This window comes from Balaenoptera borealis (assembly GCF_965194805.1).
Source record: "Balaenoptera borealis genome assembly, chromosome: 18".
NCBI lineage: Eukaryota > Metazoa > Chordata > Mammalia > Artiodactyla > Balaenopteridae > Balaenoptera > Balaenoptera borealis.
Window position 1 is genome coordinate 23,365,059 of NC_138877.1, and position 22,395 is coordinate 23,387,453.

General features: G+C 38.5%; 1 protein-coding gene across 3 annotated transcripts in view; it reads left to right on the top strand.

Annotated features, from left to right (window-relative positions):
- The window catches only part of TSC22D1 (TSC22 domain family member 1), a 129,439-nt gene extending 107,261 nt beyond the window's left edge, over nt 1-22,178 (top strand). The window contains exons 1-3 of one of the 3 annotated variants that reach the window (XM_082365299.1): nt 18,414-18,490; nt 19,562-19,613; nt 20,791-22,178. In XM_082365299.1, coding sequence (XP_082221425.1) covers nt 19,611-19,613; nt 20,791-21,048 — 261 coding nt within the window. In that variant the 5' untranslated portion in view covers nt 18,414-18,490; nt 19,562-19,610 and the 3' untranslated portion in view covers nt 21,049-22,178. Of the gene's footprint in view, nt 1-18,413; nt 18,491-18,773; nt 19,161-19,561; nt 19,614-20,790 lie in introns of those variants that run through there. The other 2 variants (XM_082365298.1, XM_082365297.1) reach the window with 2 other exon arrangements.
- Nucleotides 22,179-22,395: the final 217 nt, after the last annotated feature.

A 22,395-nucleotide genomic window follows, 5' to 3' on the forward strand; every position in this document is an offset into this window, starting at 1 on the left:
GATCTCTAAATTAGATGATCTCTAATGAGAACTAGATGATTTCAGCTCTAAAATTCTGAACAGACCAATTAAAGAAACCCTCGGGCCCCCGTGAAGTCACAGAGCCTGGACTCTGAGAGACCATAATACGGAAATGTGTCCCTTGATCAAAGCAGAAGGTAAACACGCAACACCCCTAGCACAGAGTTAGCTTTTCCAATCTGTTCATGCTTACCTAAGTCTGCACCGCGTTAGAAATTCAGGAGCTGTGTAATCCTCTAGGATTTACCTTCACCTTTGTAAATAAAACTGTACAGTTGAGCTTCATCTTATTGTTTCAGGATCACCAAGGACCGACTCTAATGGCCCTAAGTGGTTCTGTGTGCAGAGAATAATGGTTAATCTAGTTCCCGCTGGCTCTTCTTTCTCTATTGCTTATCATTGTCGTTATCTTATGGAATTTAACGTGAAAAAATAGCTTAAAGTAACTAGTTGCTTTTCAAAAGTGAAAGAAGAGTTTGAGGCATCTGTCTTACGTAGCTGTGCAAAAGTGAAATAGAAATAGTATTCATTTCTGATGGACTTTCACGAGGTTCTTGAAATAGCAAATCATAATCAGGACGACTTGTCACTTCTTCAGAAGTTTTATGTAGGCTATCATTTGGTTTCGAAATCTATGATGCCCTTTTGCCCGTGGCTTCTGATTTTCATAATCTACCACGATTTAGCAAAAGCGGTGATTTATGAAGAAACTTGGCTTTGAGGAGCTTATTTTCAAGAAGATAAAAAGGAAAAGGGAGAATGTTAACCCTTTGAATCCTGTTGACTCTTTTAGAATAGGGGCATTCTTTTGGGATTATAGTTATGTTAAATAAAGCAAAGAAATAGAGGCATGTGCAGACAAGTATGGAAGAACCAGAGATTGTTTCTAGAACTGTAAAATAATTTAAAAGTAATCGTAAATGTTTAGAGAGAAAATCTACAGAAAGATATAGGAAAAATATATTTATAGAGAGCCTTATATGCTATATATATATGTGTGTGTATAAATAAATAAAAGGTTATATTTAAATTTGCTAATATTTTGCTAGGATTTTTGAAATTGTCACCCTGAGCAAGTAATTTGTTACGTCTTTTAATCCTCATGTGGGATTTAGGGAACCTGTAGTATCAATATACCTGAGTTAGTTTTCCTGCAGGTTAATTACCAACAAATGCGGCAGCTTTAAGACAGAGCAAAATTATAGTTTAAAATTCAAACTCAATAATACATTTCAAATGATTATAGAGCAGTTAATTAGTCTAAAGTAGACATTTTTAGGTCTTATCAATAAAAGTATTCAAGTCCTTAGATTATAACTTCCTTCTTTTTTTCTTTTTATTTATTTATATATTTATGTTTTTATTTATTTATGTATTTATTTTTGGCTGCGTTGGGTCCTCGCTGCTGCACTCGGGCCCTCTCCAGTTGAGGCGAGCGGGGGCCACTCCTCGCTGCAGTGCATGGCTTTCTCGCTGCGGCGGCCTCTCTCGTTGCGGAGCACGGGCTCCAGGCGCGTGGGCTTCAGCAGTTGTGGCGCACAGGCTTCAGCGGTTGTGGCTCGCGGGCTCTAGAGCGCAGGCTCAGTAGCTGTGGCGCCTGGGCTTAGTTGCTCCGCGGCATGTGGGATCCTCCTGGATCAGGGATCGAAGCCGTGTTCCCTGTATCGGCAGGCGGACCCTTAGCCACTGCGCCACCAGGGAAGTCCCTGTAACTTTTTTAGTAGCTTTTTTTTCCTCTTTGCTTTTACTTTAAAATATTTTTAATCAAAATAATACATGTATAGGTATCTAAAGTAGTAAATTCATTGAAACAGAAAGTAGAATGATGATTACTGGGGCTAGAGGTGGGGAAGGGGTACGGGGAATTGTTTGATAGGTATGGTTTCAGATTTGCAAGATGCAGAAGTTCTAGAGGTCTGTTTCACAACAAGGTGCATATACTTAACACTACTGAACTGTACACTTAAAATGGTTAAATTGATAAATTTTAGGTTATATGTGTTTTACCACAATAGAAAATACATGTGCATTTATAAAGATCAAGTAGAATTAATAGAAAAAAAATATTAGCAGTTCCTTTTTTTTTTTTTTTTTCATCCTCTCACCTGCTACCTAGAGGCAGCCAAGTTTTTTCTTTCATTTTTTTAAAGTGTAATTCAGTGAAGTTTCTCTGTTCAGTATACAGTTCTTCAGGTTTTGACAAATAAACAGTGGTTGTACCACCACCACAATCAAGAAATGACACAGTTCCATCGCCTACAAAAACCTCCCCTCCCTTACCCCAAGGCTCTGGCAACTTCTGACCTGTTTTTTGTGCCTATAGATTTGCCTTTTCTAGAATGTCACTGTAAATGGAATCATCGTTTGCAGCCTGAGTCTGGCTTCTTTCATTTAACCATAATATATCTGAGATTCATTCATGTTCTTAGGTGTATCAGTAGTTCATTTCTTTTTATAGCTGAGTAGTATTCCGTGGTATAGGTGTACCTCGGTTTGTTAATCCATTCTCCAGTTGAAGGACATTTGGGTTGTTTCCAGTTTTGAGTGATTATGATAAAGCCACAAACATTTATGTACATATGTCTGTGAGAACATAAATTTCATTTCACTTAGGTTACTGACTTAGACTGGGATTATTGGGTTTTATGGAGAGTCAGTCAAACTTTATAAGCAACTGCTAAACTGTTGTGCACAGTGGTTGTACCATTTTGCATTCCCACCATCAGTATATGAGCATTCCAACTGTTCTGCAATCTTGTCAACAGTTGATATTTTTAGGTTTAATCTTTAAAAGATTTTAGCCCCTCTAGTAGATGTGTTGCTGTATCTCATTATGGTTTTAGTTTGCACTTTTGAAATGATTAATGATGTTTACCATTATTCCATGTGCTATTTACCAAGCATGTATCTTCTTTGATAAAGTGTCTGTTGCCCATTTTTTAAAAAATTGGGTTGTTTGTTTTCTTGCTATTGAGTTTTAAGAGTTCTTTATATATTCTAGATATAGGTCCTTTATCAGATGTGTGACTTGCAATATTTAATTACAGTCTATAGTTTGTGTTTTCATTCTTGTAACGGTGTCTTTCAAACAACAGAAATTCTTCGTTTTGATAAAGTCCAGTTTATTGATTTTTTTTTTCTCTTTTATGGATGGTGCTTTTCATGTCACATTCAAGAAGTCTTTGCCTAACCCAAGGTCTGAAGGAATTACGGTTTTGGATTTTGCATATAAGTCTGTGATCCATTTTAAGTCAATATTTCATATGGTGGGAGGAATGGATCAAATTGGATTTTGTTTTCTATATTCTATCTAGCTGTTTCAAGACTATTTGTTGAAAAGATTATCTTTCTGCACTGAATCACTTTTACATCTTTGTTAAATCAATTTGCCATATATGCGTGGGACTGTTTCTTACCTCTCTGTTCTGTTCCACTGCTCTACACATCTGTCCCTTTACCAATACCACACTATCTTGATGAGAGTAACTTTACAGAAAGTCTTGAGTTTCTGCTGTATTCTTCTATTCAGCTCTATTCTTCTAAAATTGTTTTGCTTATTCCAGTTCTTTTACTTTTACGTATAAATTTTAGAATCACTTTGTCATTTTTTAATAAGAAGTCTTGCTGGAATTTTGATTGGGATTACGTTGAATCTTTACGTTAGTTGGGGGAGGGGGAATTGACATATTAACAATATTGAGTCTCTCAATTGAACACAGTGTATCTCACCATTTATTTGGTTCTCTTGGATTTCTTTCATCAGTGTTTTATAGTTTTTAGCATACAGATTTTATACATATTTTGTTAAATTTATATCTATTTCATGTATTTTTATGAGATAAATGGAACTTTAAAAAAATGTCAGCTTTTGGACTTCCCTGGTGGCGCAGTGGTTAAGAATCCACCTGCCAATGCAGGGGACACGGGTTCTATCCCTGGTCTGGGAAGATCCCACATGCCACGGAGCAGCTAAGCCTGTGCGCCACAACTACTGAGCTTGCGCTCTAGAGCCTGTGAGCCACAACTACTGAGCCAGCATGACACAACTACTGAAGCCAGTGCACCTAGAGCCTGTGCTCCACAACAAGAGAAGCCACCGCAATGAGAAGCCCACTCACCTCAACGAAGAGTAACTCCCACTCGCCGCAACTAGAGAAAGCCCGCACGCAGCAATGAAGACCCAACGCAGCCAAAAATAAATAAATAAATAAATAAATAAAATTTTATGATGTCAGCTTTTAATTGTTCATGCCAATACGTAGGAATATAATTGATTTTTCTGATTGAACTTATATCCTGTGACCTTGATAAACATTCTTATTGTTAGTTCCTGTAGTTTTTTTTGTGCATTCTTTGGGATTTTCTGTGTAGGCAATCATATTATCTGTTAATAGGATAGTTTTATTTTTTTCTTTCTACTCTGGATGCCCTTTCTTTTGTCCCTTCCTTCCTTCCTTCCTTCCTTTCTTTTTTTTTTTTTTTTTTTGCCTTATTGCCTGCCTATTACTATTACCTCCAGTATATCGAACAGTATTGCTAAGAGTGGACATTCTTGCCTTTTTTCCAATCTTAGGGGGAAAGCATTCATTCTTTTACCATTAAGTGTGATGTCAGCTGAATTGTTTTTGTATATGCCCTTTATCAGGTTGAAGAACTTCGATTCCTGTTTTGCTGAGGGTTTTTATCATGAATGGACGTTGAATTTTGTCAGATTGCTTTTTCTGCATCTATTGAGATGACCCTGTACTTTTTCTTCTTTAGTCTGTTGATATAGTGAATCACATTGATTTTCGAATGTTTACCTTGCATTCTCAGGATAAATGCCATTTGGTCCTGAGGTATTTATTACTCTTATTATATATAGTTGGATTCAAGTCGCCAAAAATTTTTAAAGAACTTTTGCGTCTCTGTTCATTAGGGCTATTGGTCTGTAATTTTCTCTTTCCCTTTTTTTTTTTTTTTTTTTTTTAAATAATGTCTGCCTGATTTTAGTATTAGGGTCATGCTGGCCTTGTAGAATGAGTTGGGAAGTGTTTTCTCTTCAGTTTTCTCAAAGAGAGTTTGTGTAGAATCGGAATAGTTTCTTCCTTAAATATTTAGTAGGATTCACCATTGAAACCATCTGGGCCTGAGATTTTTGGGGTAAGAGGATTTTAAATTACAAATTAATTTTAAAAATGGACTATTTTAGTTACCTATTTCTCCTTGAGTGAGTTTTGGTAGTTTGTGTTTTTCTAGGAATTTGTCCATTACATCTAAGTTGTTATATTTACTGAAATAAATTTGATATGCCATGTTTTCTTTTTACTCAGTTCAAAATACTTCCCAATTTCCCTTTTATTTGACCCCCATGGGTTATTTAGGTATGTGTTATTTCCGAATATTTGGAGATTTTCCAGATAATTTTCTGTAATTGACTTCTAATTTAATTCCATTGTGCTTATAGAACATGCTTTGTATGATTTGAACCCTTTTAAATTTATTGAGACTTGTTATGTGGCTCAGGATACGGCCTATCATGGTAAGAATGCCATGTGTGCTTGAAATGAATGTGTATTCTGCTGTTATTGGATGGAATGTTCTACAAAAACCAGTTAGGTCAAGTGGTTGACAGAGTTATTCCAGTATTCAGTACCCGTACTTATTTTCTGCTTACTGTCTTTCAATTACTGAGAGAGGATCGTTGAAAACTCTAACTTTAATTGTGGATTTTTCTATTTCTCCTTACAATTCTATCGGTTTGTTGCTTCATATAATTTGAAGCTCTGTTATCAGGGTATAAACATTTAGGATTTTTATGACCTCATGATGAATTGACCCTTTTATTCATTATGAAATGATTTTAGCTCTGCAGTCCACTTTCTCTGAATCATATAGTCACTTCAGTGTTCTTTTGATTATTTTAACATAGAGGATCTTCTTCCATCCTCTTATTTTACCTAATTATGCCTTTATATTTCTTTTTTTAAATAAATTTATTTATTTGTTTGTTTGTTTATTTTTGGCTGTGTTGGGTCTTCGTTGCTGCACCCAGGCTTTCGCTAGTTGTGAAGAGCAGGGGCTACTCTTTGTTGTGGTGCACAGGCTTCTCATTGCGGTGGCTTCTCTTGTTGCGGAGCACGGGCTCTAGGTGCACGGGCTTCAGTAGTTGTGGCTCGTGGGCTCTAGAGCGCAGGCTCAGTAGTTGTGGTGCACGGGCTTAGTTGCTCCACGGTGTGTGGGATCTTCCCAGACCAGGGCTGGAACCCGTGTCCCCCTGCATTGGCAGGCAGATTCTTAACCACTGCACCACCAGGGAAGTCCTAAAGTATTATTTCTTAAAGGCAGCAGTGGTTGTGTCTTGGGTTTTTTTTTAATCTGATCTGACAATCTGTACCTTTTAATTAAGGTGCTTAATTGAGAACATTTACATTTAATGTGATTATTGCTATAGTTGGTTTGAATGACTGTCTTACTATTCACTTTTTATTTTGTTCTTTATTCCTCTTTTCTTCCGTTCTACTTCTTTTAGATTGTATTTTTTCTAAGGATTCCATGATATCTTCTTTATTGGCTTATTAGCTGTAACTCTTTGTATTGTTATTTCAGTTATTACTTTAGAGTCTGTAGCATATATTTTTAACTTACCGCATCTACTTGCAAGTAATGTAAGAACCTACAGCACTATCCTTACCTTCTTCCCTCCTGGCCTGTGTTGTTTTTTGTCATACATTTTACTTCTACATATGATATATCCCCTCTTCACTCATATATTGTTATTATTTTTGCTTTAAATAGTCATTTATCTTTTAAAAGAGATTTAAATAGTTAAGGGAAGTGTCTTTTGTATTTAACTACATAGTTACCATTTCTGATGCTCTTCATTCTTTTGTGTACATCTCAACTTCCATCTGGTATCATTTTCCTTCTGCCTGAAAGACTGACTTCACAATTTCTTATAGTGCAGGTCTGCCAGTGATTGAATCCTTCTAGCTTTCGTGCGTCTGAAAAAGAATTTCTTCATTTTTGACAGATATTTTCAGTGGGCATAGACTTATAGGTTGACAGGCTTTTCAGAATTTCCTTTCAGCACTTGAAAGATGTTGCTGCACCGTCTTCTGTCGACCAGAAGTCTGCTCCCAATCTTATCTTTGTTTCTCTGTGTATGATCTAGTTCTTTTTTCTGGGCTGCTTTTAAGATGATCTCTTTATCACTGTTCTTAAGCCATTTGATTATGATACACCTTGCTGCAATTTTCTTCACAGTTCTCTTGCTTGAAGTTTGTTTAGCTTCTTGGATCTGTGAATTTATTTTTTTAAAATAAAATTTGGAGAAAATTGCCGTTATCACTTCAAATATATTTTCCCCTCTCTTTCCCTCTTCCCTTCTTTAGGGACTTCACTAAAGATTTACTTGGTTGTTTGAAATTGCTTCAGAGTTTAATGATACTTTCTTCTTTTTTTGTTTTGTTCTTTTTTTCAGCTTTTTTTCCTCTCTGTTTTGTTTTGGGTAGTTTCTATTGCTGATATATCACTAATATTTCTTCTGCCCTGTCTAATCTGCTGTTAATCGCCTGCAGTATATCTTTCTTCTCAAATTGTATTTTTCATCCTCATAAATCTAATTTGGGTTTTCTCTATACCTTTCATACCTCTATTTAATATGCTGCTGTTTACCTCTACTTTCTTGAACATATAAAATATGGTTATAATAATTATTTGAGTGTCCTTATCTACAAATTATATCGTCTTTGTCATATCTGGGTCATTTTGATTGATTGATTTTCCTCCTCATTATGAGTCATGTTTCCCTGTTTATTTGTATGCCTGGTACTTTTCATTGGATGCCAGACATTGTGAATTATTGGTTGCTAGCTGCATTTTATTTAATATCCTCGAGGCTTGTTTTGGGAAAAAAATAAGTTACTTGGAAACAGTTTGATCTTTTCAAGGCTTCCTTTTAAACTGCTTTACACAAGACCAAAACACCATTCAGTCTAGAACGAACTTTTCCTCATGACTTTCCTCCTTGAATATCTGGTGCCCTGCGTTTACAAGGTTTGTGTTTTTTTTTTCACCCAGGCTGGTGGTAAGACCAACTATTCCCAGCCCTGTGTGATTTCCAAAAATTGTTCTTCCTGCTTCTTTCGGGTGGCTCTTTCCCCAGCCTTGGGTAGTCTCCTCACGTGTGCTAAGTACTCCGCGGAAGCCTGGGAGCAGAGGAGCACGGTCCCTGCAGGTCCCATCCTCTGTCTTTTTTTTTTCTTTTTTCAAACAGAAAGTCACAAAAATTATAATCATCCTCATCAGTTCACTCAGTCCCATGTAATTAATTTTTTTTCATCTTGATCTTCTGTTAGCACTTTTATGAATTCATCAGTTTTCCATTAGAGTTCTGAAAATGCTTATTCATTCAGTTCAGCAGTACAGTCAGTTACCAGAAACCTGTACTTGTCAGAGTCTTTTCCATGAATTCCTTGAAGATGAAACCCTTTTATAGGAACATTTTTGCAAAAGCATCAGAGTACACCCAGAACTGCCTGTAAATGACGAAAGACTTAAAAATGACCACGGTTAAAGATTGATGAAAGTTCATAATAATGCAATTGACAAGGAAATTTAGTTATTTCTGAGATATACATTTTAAAATAATAACTAGAATTATGACTTATAACATTATACCAGGACATATAAGATTTTTAGGAATTTCATGTAATGTCTGAAACATTTATATTAACATATTTCCATACAAATAACCCAAAGAAAGTTTAGTATTATTTATTTTTTAATTTTTGAATTTATTTATTTTTTTATACAGCAGGTTCTTATTAGTCATCCATTTTATGCACATCAGTGTATACATGTCAATCCCAATCGCCCAGTTCATCACACCACCATCCCCACACCCCCGCGGCTTTCCCCCCCTTGGTGTCCATACATTTGTTCTCTACATCTGTGTCTGAACTTCTGCCCTGCAAACCGGTTCATCTGTACGATTTTTCTAGGTTCCACATACATGCGTTAATATATATTTGTTTTTCGCTTTCTGACTTACTTCACTCTGTATGACAGTCTCTAGATCCATCCACATCTCAACAAATGACCCAATTTCGTTCCTTTTTATAGCTCAGTAATAGTCCATTGTATATATGTACCACAACTTCTTTATCCATTCGTCTGTCGATGGGCATTTAGGTTGCTTCCATGACCTGGCTATTGTAAGTAGTGCTGCAGTGAACATTGCGGTGCATGTGTCTTTTTGAATTATGGTTTTCTCTGGGTATATGCCAGTAGTGGGATTGCTGGATCATATGGTAATTCTATTTTTAGTTTTTTAAGGAACCTCCATACTGTTCTCCATAGTGGCTGCATCAATTTACATTCCCACCAACAATGCAAGAGGGTTCCCTTTTCTCCACACCCTCTCCAGCATTTGTTGTTTGTAGATTTTCTGATGAGGCCCATTCTAACTGGTGTGAGGTGATACCTCATTGTAGTTTTGATTTGCATTTCTCTAATAATTAGTGATGTTGCACAGATTTTCATGTGCTTCTTGGCCATCTGTATGTCTTCTTTGGAGAAATGTCTATTTAGGTCTTCTGCCCATTTTTGGATTGGGTTGTTTGTTTCTTTAATATTGAGCTGCATGAGCTGTTTATATATTTTGGAGATTAATCCTTTGTCCGTTGATTCATTTGCAAATATTTTCTCCCATTCTGAGGGTTGTCTTTTTGTCTTGTTTATGGTTTCCTTTGCTGTGAAAAGCTTTTAAGTTTCATTAGGTCCCATTTGTTTATTTTTGTTTTCATTTCCATTACTCTAGGAGGTGGGTCAAAAAAGATCTTGCTGTGATTTATGTCAAAGAGTGTTCTTCCTGTGTTTTCCTCTAAGAGTTTTATAGTGTCCGGTCTTACATTTAGGTCTCTAATCCATTTTGGGTTTATTTTTGTGTATGGTGTTAGGGAGTGTTCTAATTTCATTCTTTTCCATGTAGCTGTCCAGTTTTCCCAGCACCATTTATTGAAGAGACTGTCTTTTCTCCATTGTATATGCTTGCCTCCTTTGTCATAGGTTAGTTGACCATATGTGTGTGGGTTTATCTCTGGGCTTTCTATCTTGTTCCATTGATCTATGTTTCTGTTTTTGTGCCAGTACCATATTATCTTGATTACTGTAGCTTTGTATAACAGTCTGAAGTCAGGGAGTCTGATTCCTCCAGCTCCATTTTTTCCCCTCAAGACTGCTTTGGCTATTCAGGGTCTTTTGTGTCTCCATACAAATTTTAAGATTTTTTTGTTCTAGTTCTGTAAAAAATGCCAATGGTAATTTGATAGGGATTGCACTGAATCTGTAGATTGCTTTGGGTAATATAGTCATTTTCACAATGTTGATTCTTCCAATCCAAGAACATGGTATATCTCTCCATCTGTTGGTATCATCTTTAATTTCTTTCATCAGTGTCTTATAGTTTTCTGCATACAGGTCTTTTGTCTCCTTAGGTAGGTTTATTCCTAGGTATTTTATTCTTTTCGTTGCAGTGGTAAATAGGAGTGTTTCCTTAATTTCTCTTTCAGATTTTTCATCATTAGTGTATAGGAATGCAAGATATTTCTGTGCATTAATTTTGTATTCTGAAACTTTACCAAATTCATTGATTAGATCTAGTAGTTTTCTGGTGGCATTTTTAGGATTCTCTATGTATAGTATCATGTCATCTGCAAACAGTGACAGCTTTACTTCTTCTTTTCCAATTTGTATTCCTTTTATTTGTTTTTCTTCTCTGATTGCCGTGGCTAGGACTTCCAAAACTATGTTGAATAATAATGGTGAGAGTGGACATCCTTGTCTTGTTCCTGATCTTAGAGGAAATGCTTTCAGTTTTTCACCATTGAGAATGATGTTTGCTGTGGGTTTGTTGTATGTGGCCTTTATTATGTTGAGGTAGGTTCCCTCTATGCCCACTTTCTGGAGAGTTTTTATCATAAATGGGTGTTGAATTTTGTCAGAAGCTTTTTCTGAATCTATTGAGATGATCATATGGTTTTTATTCATCAATTTGTTAATATGGTGTATCACATTGATTGATTTGCGTATATTGAAGAATCCTTGCATCCCTGGGATAAATCCCACTTGATCATGGTGTATGATCCTTTTAATGTGTTGTTGGATTCTGTTTGCTAGTATTTTGTTGAGGATTTTTGCATCTATATTCATCAGTGATATTGGTCTGTAATTTTCTTTGTTGTATCTTTGTCTGGTTTTGGTATCAGGGTGATGGTGGCCTCATAGAATGAGTTTGGGAGTGTTCCTTCCGCTGCAATTTTTTGGAAGAGTTTGAGAAGGATGGGTGTTAGCTCTTCTCTAAGTGTTTGAATTCACCTGTGAAGCCATCCGGTCCTGGACTTTTGTTTGTTGGAAGATTTTTTATCACAGTTTCAATTTCATTACTTGTGATTGGTGTGTTCATATTTTCTATTTCTTCCTGGTTCAGTCTTGGAAGGTTATACCTTTCTAAGAATTTGTCCATTTCTTCCAGGTTGTCCATTTTATTGGCATAGAGTTGCTTGTATTAGTCACTTAGGATGCTTTGTATTCTGCGGTGTCTGTTGTAACTTCTCCTTTTTCATTTCTAATTTTATTGATTTGAGTCCTCTCCCTCTTTTTCTTGATGAGTCTGGCTAATGGTTTATCAATTTTGTTTATCTTCTCAAAGAACCAGCTTTTAGTTTTATTGATCTTTGCTATTGTTTTCTTTGTTTCTATTTCATTTATTTCTGCTCTGATCTTTATGATTTCTTTCCTTCTGCTAACTTTGGGTTTTGTTTGTTCTTCTTTCTCTAGTTCCTTTAGGTGTAAGGTTAGATTGTTTATTTGAGATTTTTCTCGTTTCTTGAGGTAGGCTTGTATAACTATAAACTTCCTTCTTAGAACTGCTTTTGCTGCATCCCATAGGTTTTGGATCGTCGTGTTTTCATTGTCATTTGCCTCTAGGTATTTTTTGATTTCCTCTTTGATTTCTTCAGTGATCTCTTTGTTATTTAGTAATGTATTGTTTAGCCTCCATGTGTTTGTGTTTTTTTACATTTTTTTCACTGTAATTTATTTCTAATCTCATAGCGTTGTGGTCAGAAAAGATGCTTGATATGATTTCAATTTTCTTAAATTTACTGAGGCTTGATTTGTGACCCAAGATGTGATCTATCCTGGAGAATGTTCTGTGCGCACTTGAGAAGAAAGTGTAGTCTGCTGTTTTTGGATGGAATGTCCTATAAATATCAAATCTATCTGGTCTATTGTGTCATTTAAAGCTTCTGTTTCCTTATTTATTTTCATTTTGGATGATCTGTCCATTGGTGTAAGTGAGGTGTTAAAGTCCCCCACTATTATTGTGTTACTGTCAATTTCCTCTTTTATAGCTGTTAGCAGTTGCCTTATGTATTGAGGTGCTCCTATGTAGGGTGCATATATATTTATAATCGTTATATCTTCTTCTTGGATTGATCCCTTGATCATTATGTAGTGTCCTTCCTTGTCTCTTGTAACATTCTTTATTTTAAAGTTGATTTTATCTGATATGAGTATAGCTACTCCAGCTTTCTTTTGATTTCCATTTGCATGGAATATCTTTTTCCATCCCCTCACTTTCAGTCTGAATGTATCCGTAGGTCTGAAGTGGGTCTCTTGTAGACAGCATATATATGGGTCTTGTTTTTGTATCCATTCAGCAAGCTTGTGTCTTTTGGTTGGAGCATTTAATCCATTCACGTTCAAGGTAATTATTGATCTGTATGTTCCTATGACCATTTTCTTAATCGTTTTGGGTTTGTTTTTGCAGGTCCTTTTCTTCTCTTGTGTTTCCCGCTTAGAGAAGTTCCTTTAGCATTTGTTGTAGAGCTGGTTTGGTGGTGCTGAATTCTCTTACCGTTTACTTGTCTGTAAAGGTTTTGATTTCTGTGTCGAATCTGAATGAGATCCTTCCTGGGTAATCTTGGTTGTAGGTTCTTCCCTTTCATCACTTTAAGTATATCATGCCACTCCCTTCTGGCTTGTAGAGTTTCTGCTGAGAAATCAGCTGTTAACTTTATGGGAGTTCCCTTGTATATTATTTGTCATTTTTCCCTTGATGCTTTCAATAATTTTTCTTTGTCTTTAATTTTTGCCTATTTGATTACTATGTGTCTTGGCGTGTTTCTCCTTGGGTTTATCCTGTATGGGACTCGCTGCGCTTCCTGGACTTGGGTGGCTATTTCCTTTCCCAGGTTAGGGAAGTTTTCGACTCTAATCTCTTCAGGTATTTTCTCCTTCTGGGACCCCTATAATGCAAATGTTGTTGCGTTTAATATTGTCCCAGAGGTCTCTTAGGCTGTCTTCATTTCTTTTCATTCTTTTTTCTTTATTCTGTTCCACAGCAGTGAATTCCACCATTCTGTCTTCCAGGTCACTTATCCATTCTTCTGCCTCAGTTATTCTGCTGTTGATTCCTTCTAGTGTAGTTTTCATTTCAGTTATTGTATTGTTAATCTCTGTTTGTTTGTTCTTTAATTCTTCTAGGTCTTTCTTGCATCTTCTCGATCTTTGCCTCCATTCTTTTTCCGAGGTCCTGGATCATCTTCACTATCATTATTCTGAATTCTTTTTCTGGAAGGTTGCCTATCTCCACTTCATTTAGTTGTTTTTCTGGGGTTTTATCTTGTTCCTTTATCTGGTACATAGCCCTCTGCCTTTTCATCTTGTCTATCTTTCTGTGAATGTGGTTTTTGGTCCCCAGGCTGCAGGTTTGTAGTTCTTCTTGCTTCTGCTGTCTGCCCTCTCCATGCTCTCTCTTTTACTTTAAAAAATTGTACATACCTAAAGATAGAGTGAATAGAAAAAAATATATTAGCAGTTTCCTTTTTTCCAGTCTCCCAATCTATTCCTGAGGCAGGCACTTTTAATTTTTTTGGTTTCTCATATTTACCCACACATGTCCATGTCATAGTGATATAGTTATTCTTGCTTTTTCAATTGTAGATATTTTATAATCAAGCTGTGGTAGATAAGGATTTAGCACTTTTAAACTATTCTTACCACAGTTTTTTTCTTCCCACCACACATTTCTTCTTCCTACCACCTTCCCAATAAAGTTAATTTAACTTTTTAAAGTTAAATAAGTAAAAAATGTTAAGAACGAATATAGTCATGTAAATTTTATTTATGAGCGTAACTTTTTTTTCTTTCTTTTTTTGTTTTCTGTAAAACTGTCTTTGAACTTATCTGGTTGCTCCATTAGATCTGTCCCATACCTGGCTGTACCACCCCCCGCCCCTGCAAATGCTCAAATGTATTAAATCCTGTCTCTGTTTATTCCCACCAAAGTGCTGCCTCCCAAAGGCTCCCACTTCCCACATGGTTACATACCTGTTGCTGCTAAGGCTTGCTTATTAGCACCTTTCATCCCCAGATTTCCTTCCCCCATCATCCTGCTTTTTTTTTTTTTGGCTGCGCCTCACAGCATGCGGGATCTTAGTTCCGCAACCAGGGATCAAACCTGTGCCCCGTGCAGTGGAAGCACGGAATCCTAACCACTAGATCACCAGGGAATTCCCCCCATCATCCTGTTAATTCCCTTCCTTCTCTCCTGCATTTGAGTCCCTGGTTCATGTTTCCCTTCTTCTTTTTTTTTTTTTTTCTTTTGGAATATACAATATTTCTTATATTTTTTTAATTTTATTTTATTGTGGTAAGAAGACTTAACCTGAGACCCACCCTCTAAAAGTTTTATGTGTACCAACACAGTATTGTTGACTTCAGGTTCAAGGTTGTACAGCAGATCTCTAGAACTTATTCATCTTGCTGTAAACCCTTTTCCTTGATTTGCTCCTCCATACTGGTGTCTGAAATGTCTGAAAATGTTCTTATTCTACATTTACACGTAAATGATTTGGCCAAGTGAAAAACCTTTCTCTCTTAGAATTTTATAGACATTTTCTCCATTGTTTCCTGGCAGCCAGCAGATTCTGATACTAGTACCTGTGTTTGTACCTTGTTTTTTTCTGTTTGGACGCTCTTAGGATTTTCTCTGTCCCGAATGATCTTTAGTCTTGTGATGATGTGCTTTGGTGTAGGGCTCTCTTCATTGATTGCAGTAGCCGTCTGGTCATCTGATTTAATCTGGAGACTTGTGCCCTTCCGTTCTGGAAAAATTCTTAAATTATTTCTTTGATAATTTTCTTCCCTCTGTTCTCTATTTTTAGAATTCATTCTATTTTGATGTCGGACCTCCTAGATTGATCCTTTTAAGTCTCTTGTATCTCACAATTCCATCTCTTTTTTGTTCTACTTTTGGGAAGATTTTCTGAACTTTATCTTCCACCTTTTCTATGGAAATCAAGGAAATTTAAAATATGGTTGAATTTTTCCGTTTGGATTTCTTTGGCATTCTTTCTTGTTCCAACAGTGTGTGGGACCCAAACACTAAAACATTATTTATTGTTTATCTGCAATTCAGCTTTAACTGGGAGTCCTGAAGTTTCATTTGCTAACCCTGGTAACCCTAATCCCAGTGCCTAGTAAGAGTAAACCAGGAAAGGGGGTCCCTAGACAGCAGTGATTTGGTCAGGCTCACAGTGATGTGCTTTAGCCTCTTCCCTGGCAGTCACTTTAGATTTGCAAGGAGTTTGGACAGAGGGAGAAACAGGTTATCCTATTTGAGTGGTGGATCCCCAACTGTACCTATATTGGCCAAGGCAGATCAAGTTTGGAAGAAAAGCCGATGTTACTGAATTAGCATACATGCTACCAATATGCAGAAGTGATTGAATTGGAGTCCAGGTAAAAAGGTTCTTAGGCAAAACAGAACAGAACAACAAAATCAACCTCAGAGAAGCACCCCGATCTCAAGTGTCCAGGCTTTTTCCTGTATTCCAGATTCCCCAGCAGAGTGAGACCTCCTGATCTCTGCCCAGTGCCTGAAGGTGACTAGTATCATCCTATGCCTTTAGGGGTCTCTCCCGAGGCATGGGAGTATTTATCCTGTCCTGTCAGCTGGTCTTGGTTAAGCTCGGGTCACGAGACTCACAGATGTTCTGTTTTACAAATGCAAGAACCTTCTGTAATGGCTAGAAAGTAATTTTAGCCATTTGGGCCTCAGACGTTTCTGACCCATGGGTTTTCCTCTATAGAGATTAACTCCAATTTCTTTACCTTCTTTTTGAACTTATGTCTTTTCAGTTTTCACATAAAAATCCATCTTAAAGGAATCTAGCCCATTTATGTGAAAAATAGGAAAAGAAATAGATTTCTAATCATATTTTTGCTTGTATATCTTTTAGCCCAGCAAATTCTCCAGAAATAGATTACAAACGTTCAAGGATATATGTACAAGGGTGTTCCCTGCAAGTGTATCTAAAATAGCAAAGTATTGATGATGACCATAACGTCCTGCTGTAGAGATATTGGGTAAACAGAGTGTGGTTCAGATATTGGCTTCTATAGCTTAATACTTGGATGATCAGTTGGAATGAATGAAATAAAGACATAACCAACTTGTATCTTTGTTTTCGAGAATCTGGAGCACAGGAAAAAGCCTGGACATTTGAGATTGGGGTGGTTCTTTGCTATTGATTTTATTTTTCTATTCTGTTCTGTTTTGCCTAAGAGCCTTTTTACCTGGATTCCAGTTCAATCACTTCTGCATATTGGTAGCACATATGCTAATTCAGCAACATGTACTTTTCTTCCAATAAATAAAATCCAGTTAATTTAGTAATCTTCTTAAACTTCAGTGGGAATTTAAAATTCATTTCTTTATATGACCTTAGAGTTTTGTTTTTTTAAGCTCTTAATTGCAGCTTAAGCGATGCTTTAATTTTTCCTGTGCAGTTGGCATTCCGTTTAAATATATAAATGACTTAATCACATAGATGGTTTTAGTGATAACTGTAACTTTCAAAATATAGAAACTACCATGCAGTAAGTAATAATTGTGCCTAGCATTCATAGACATGGAGACCACGTGTCTGCTTCCCAAATTATGAGTTTTGAGGTTCCACTTACTCTGTTTCCTTTTACTAAAAATGGGTGCCTTTCCAAAATTTGTATCATGAGATAATATATATTTAATTTTTGTAAATTATAAATATGCCAACACATATTTGAATATCACTTGTTATTCAAAAACATAGCCTTAAAATTTAGAGAACAATATGAACCTCACAGTAAAAAAAGAATGATACTGCCTTGGTTTTTTTAACCCAAAAGAGAATTGCCCTTTCATCAGCTACCACATTCACCAGATTTGGTTCCTAACGACTTCAGACAATTTCTAAAACCAAATGCACTCTGCCAACATTGGGTCACCTTCAAAGAATGTCTAAGAGGCTCCATTGGCAACTAAAATTTCCTAAATTAAAGGATGCTGCTTGAGGGAGAATGCTTCTTTGAGAGAAGAGACTCCGTGTGTGTGTGTTTGTATGTGTGTGTAAATCGAATATGTACTTATACATGTTCTATGGTCAGATTTTATGTTGGAATTATTTGTGATGATACAACTTGTTTATGGATTAGTCTTTAGTATTTGTAGTTTTTTTGTTTTCTGTTTTTATAGGATTATACCATTAGAGGGCAGTATTGTAGAGGTTTAAATGTACCTTCTTAAATGTATTGAATTGCAAACTGTTTATAACCTGTAATAAGTGAATTTAAGACCTTAGACTTATAGTATATTGAACTGCAACCTCAATTGATAACATCCTTGCAAATATTTTAAATTAATAGAAGAAATTATGTAACGGGTTAAGCTATTTTACACCCAGATCTCTTAATTTTAGTTTAGAGAAGGGAATTATTTGGTCAGTGTGGCCATCAGGGTGACATATATACCTACAGTATTTCAGTTCCTCTGATGTAAGAAGGCTCAAAGGATTGAGTCTTATAGGAATTGCACTTAACATCCAAAAACTTGCCTTACGGACTTAGTGAAAATATATCCATGTGGGTAGGATTCAACCTGTGGATTGATTTTTTTTTTTTTTCCCCTAGCTATAAATGGAAGAAGGAGGTGCAATTTTAAGGTTTATGGCTCTAGGGACATTTTGAGATCTACCTGATTACATCTGGTGGTTTCCTTTTGGCCTCAATTTGTATATGCCTAGCAAAGAATATGTACTGTTTTTTGTTTCTACACGTAATTGATAAATTCATGGAAAGGTAGAGTCTCTCAAAAAGGAAATGTGATTTTTTTTCCTCTAAAATTCACTGGCTAAGAAAAAAAAAAGTATTATTACAGTATGGTGTTATCCTTATAAATAAAACTGCCTGTAAAATCCTCCAGTTACTGCTGCCTGTAAGAACGAGATAATTGAAATCGAGACACTCGGGCTCCTGCAAGTCTTTAGTGGTGGGACTGGGCATGCCCAGTAGCTCAGACGGGTCTGGTTGCAAATAAGCAGCTTTCGCGTTCGGCAGCCACGGGGACAGGCAGCTCCAGAGACTGGGTCTGGCTCCCTTAAACGTAAGCACGTGCGGGTTCCCAATCGTATTTTTCGGAGCCCCTCGGCGTTTTCTGCCGGAGCACTGCTCCATCTTTGCTTGATCACGGAGGCTTTGGCGGCCTGCACCCCAGCCCCTTAGACTGCGGCCTGGGCCAGCCCACCCGAGGAGCGGATCGCCGGGCTGGGGGCGGGGTGGGGGTGGGGAGGAAGGCGGGGCAGCGAGGAGGAGGGCGGGGAAGGGAGAAGGGGGCGGTTCCAGCGGCGTGCTGGCCAATCGGCGCGGCCCTTCCCTGCATATATTTTGCACGGAGACTGGGAGTCCTAGTCTAGAGCCTGGTGGAGCCCGGCTGCCGACGTGGGAACCTTCTCCGCACGGTAGTGGGATCTACATCTTCCCGGAATCGCCAAGCCCCAGAAGCCGGGTTTCTTTCAATTAGGGCTGCTGTTTTCTATTTCTCCCTGAGCTACATAAAGCCAGAAGATTTTTATCTAGCTCAAACAAGGCTGCTAGTATTCCTTCTTTTTTTTTTTTTTTTTCTGCGAGGGTGTTTTTGGCTGCAATTGCATGAAATCCCAATGGTGTAGACCAGTGGCGATGGATCTAGGAGTTTACCAACTGAGACATTTTTCAATTTCTTTCTTGTCGTCCTTGCTCGGGACTGAAAACGCCTCTGTGAGACTTGACAATAGGTAAATGTCGGCCGGGATAGTTTTTAAAAATTTACTCGTGAGATACTTGTAATAATGCAGGTGAAAGATAGCCTGGCGAATTCCTTTGTCCATTGCTGAGAGGCTACGGTGACATGGATGTTGCTTTTTGAAATGTTCAGAATAGCCTTCTTTTTGCAGGTCCGGCCAGAGAACAGGCTTTTACCACATTATGTAATTTAGCCTTTGTGGCTGACTAAAATTGGGAAATGTCTGGATATTCATTAGTAAAAGAGTGGCTGGTGTGTTCTGGAGGGTGATATATTACATAGCATTAAAGAATATTGAAAAAATGATGCTAGTAACATCACGGAATTGGGAAATCCTTTTTGTCTTGGATGTTTAAGATAGATTCCATTTATCGATTTTTTTTTCCTTTTCAGCTCTTCTGGTGCAAGTGTGGTAGCTATTGACAACAAAATCGAGCAAGCTATGGTATGTACTGATTAAAAATCGTTTGTACTAAATGTGGGCACAGTACAAAAAGCGAGGTGTCTTGGGATGGAACAAGCGCATCCATAGTTAAACTGATGATTGCTCTCCATACATTTAGAAATGCCGGCACTGTCTCCATTCTGCTAGCATGAAGCCACATACCACAGCTGCTAAGGAGAGAGAAAGGGGCCCTGAGGGTATTCGATGTTCTTTCCAGGACCGATTTCCCACAGCCGTCGGGATTTTGGCGGAGGTTCCCCTTTTTGCTGGGGAATTGCTAGGAAAGCGCTGGCCCGGCGTGTCCTTAGGTCGTGGGTTCATCTCTAGTGATGTGGCTTTACTAGGAATCCTAAGGTTTACCGGGGAGCCGGGAGGGGGGAGGGCCACAGAAGTGGGGATCTCCGGAAGGGGCCTCCTACACCGGGCCCAAACGGATCCCCAGTGATGGAGGCTACTGCACAATGAAAAAGAACCGGAGAAAAGTTTCGCCTTCTCAGCCTGCGCCTGGTTTTCTCCTATTTTTTATTTCCGCCTTGGCCGTTCTTTGTTATTGGAGCAGCGCCTGTGGCTCTTCTCACGGGATTCTCTGCCCACTGTTGCTAGGCAAACTCCGAACCTTTAATTCGGAGCTATAAATAACTCGAGCGCCCATTGGCTGCAACGGCTGCCCAGGTTTCTGTGATGTCAGCTTAATCACGAAAGAGGGGGGGATGGGGGGAGGGAGGAAAATGCGGCAACACGCTCTGTAGGAACTGGCTGCAGCCGGTGCTGAGGGAGGCGGTCTGGCGGGCGGAGGGAGGGACTTGGGGGCGGGGACGCGGCTACCGTTGCTCCGGGGCTGGACAGCCCTGGGCCGGGCTTTTGCACGGAGCCCCAGAGCCCCAGTGCATTTTGCCATCTCGAATAGGAAACTTGAGCGTAGGCATTCCTGGCCAACGGCTGCAAGGAAAGCAAAGGCTTTAAAAAGGCTTGATGACTTAGACGTTAAACTGAAGTATTGTACAGTTGTGGTTGTAGTCCGGAGATTTCTCCTAGGGCCTGTTAAATGAGCTCTAAAGGCAGGATACGTAAATGGTTAGGGAGAGCCCCGCAAAATGATGCTTTAGAAATTCAGAGTGCGGGGAACAGTAAAGAGAAAGTTAAACCTTTTTTTTCCTCTTCTCTCTCTCCCTTTCAGGATCTGGTGAAAAGCCATTTGATGTATGCGGTTAGAGAGGAAGTGGAGGTCCTCAAAGAGCAAATCAAAGAACTGATAGAGAAAAATTCCCAGCTGGAGCAGGAAAACAATCTGCTGAAGACACTGGCCAGTCCCGAGCAGCTTGCCCAGTTCCAGGCTCAGCTGCAGACTGGCTCCCCCGCTGCCAACACACAGCCACAGGGGACCACACAGCCCCCAGCGCAGGCAGCGTCCCAGGGCTCAGGACCAACCGCGTAGCCTCCTGTGCCGCCGCGGAACTGGCTGCTGCTGTCTGAACTGAACCGACCGGAGAAGATGGGCTGGGGGGCGTCCGCGTCCACCGTCACCCATTTCATTGCTCGCTGCAAAAGAGACGTGAGACTGACATATGCCATTATCTCTTTTTTTCCAGTATTAAACACTCATACGCTTTCGGCTTGAAGAAATTTCTTAAGTTGGGTGAATTAAAGGTTAATGAGAGAATTAGCATGGATATACTGGGACCTCATGCAGCTTGGCAGATCCGTGAGAAATGGTTTCATTCATGCTGAGGAGCTGTGTGCCTTTCCATCCCTCCCCTGCTCCCCACCCCCCACTGCCAAGAGTTCTTCCTGCTTGCACGTGGTACACTCCACGGGGTTCCGAAGCAGTGGGGCACCACTGGACTTTCCTCTCTCTCCTCCCCCCGCCCAGGAACTGGACGGGGAGGTGAAAGTCAAGAGTGAAGCTTAGTCTCACCTCAGATGAGGAGAAACATAGTTCACTGTACAGATGACGACTGTCACCAACATTCATAAAAACCAATAGTACTGTGCCTCTTTCAAAACAGTGGATGACACAAAACTATTAGCGTGACTGAACGGTGACAGGTAGCTGGGATCTAGGCTATCTTACCCTGAAGGTTGTTTTGCTTATTGTATATTTGTGTATGTAGTGTAACTTTTGTACAATAGAGGACTGTAACGACTATTTAGGGTGTACAGATTGCAATTTAGATGTTTCACTGGCTGTCTGAAGAGGTGTGGGTTGTCTTTTATATAGAGATCTACGTGAAAAATAATACATGAAGAAAAACACACCTACCTAAAGAGATTTTAAGAATTTGGCACAGTTGGTCACTTTGTGTAATCTGAAATCTTCTAGCTGCTGAATATGTTAAAGTCAGTCCCTGTTCACCGAAGTCTTTTGATTGAGCTGGTTGAATACTTTGAAATATGATCAGTTCTAGCTAATGAAATGGATTTCCCAGTAGGGGTTTCTGCATATTACCTGTATAGTAGTTAACCTGCCTATGTTTCTGTGCATGTTCTCTACACAGTTGTAAGGTGTCACTGTATTTAACTGTTGCACTTGTCAACTTTCAATAAAGCATATAAAATGTTGATAAACCAGTGTTTCCATGTTATAGTGTTAACATAATCGCAGTCATTTCCACAACTATTTCCAGATAAAGTTAAAACAATTCGACTAGTAAAATCCTGAAGGGGGATGAAAGGGTTGGGCAAAGTAGTGGTGCTAGTGGTTTGACTGGAGGAGTAAAACGAATCAGACGTTGCGTTCTGTCAGGCAGTAAGGGAAGAGACATAATGAAAGAGGCAAGAGCTT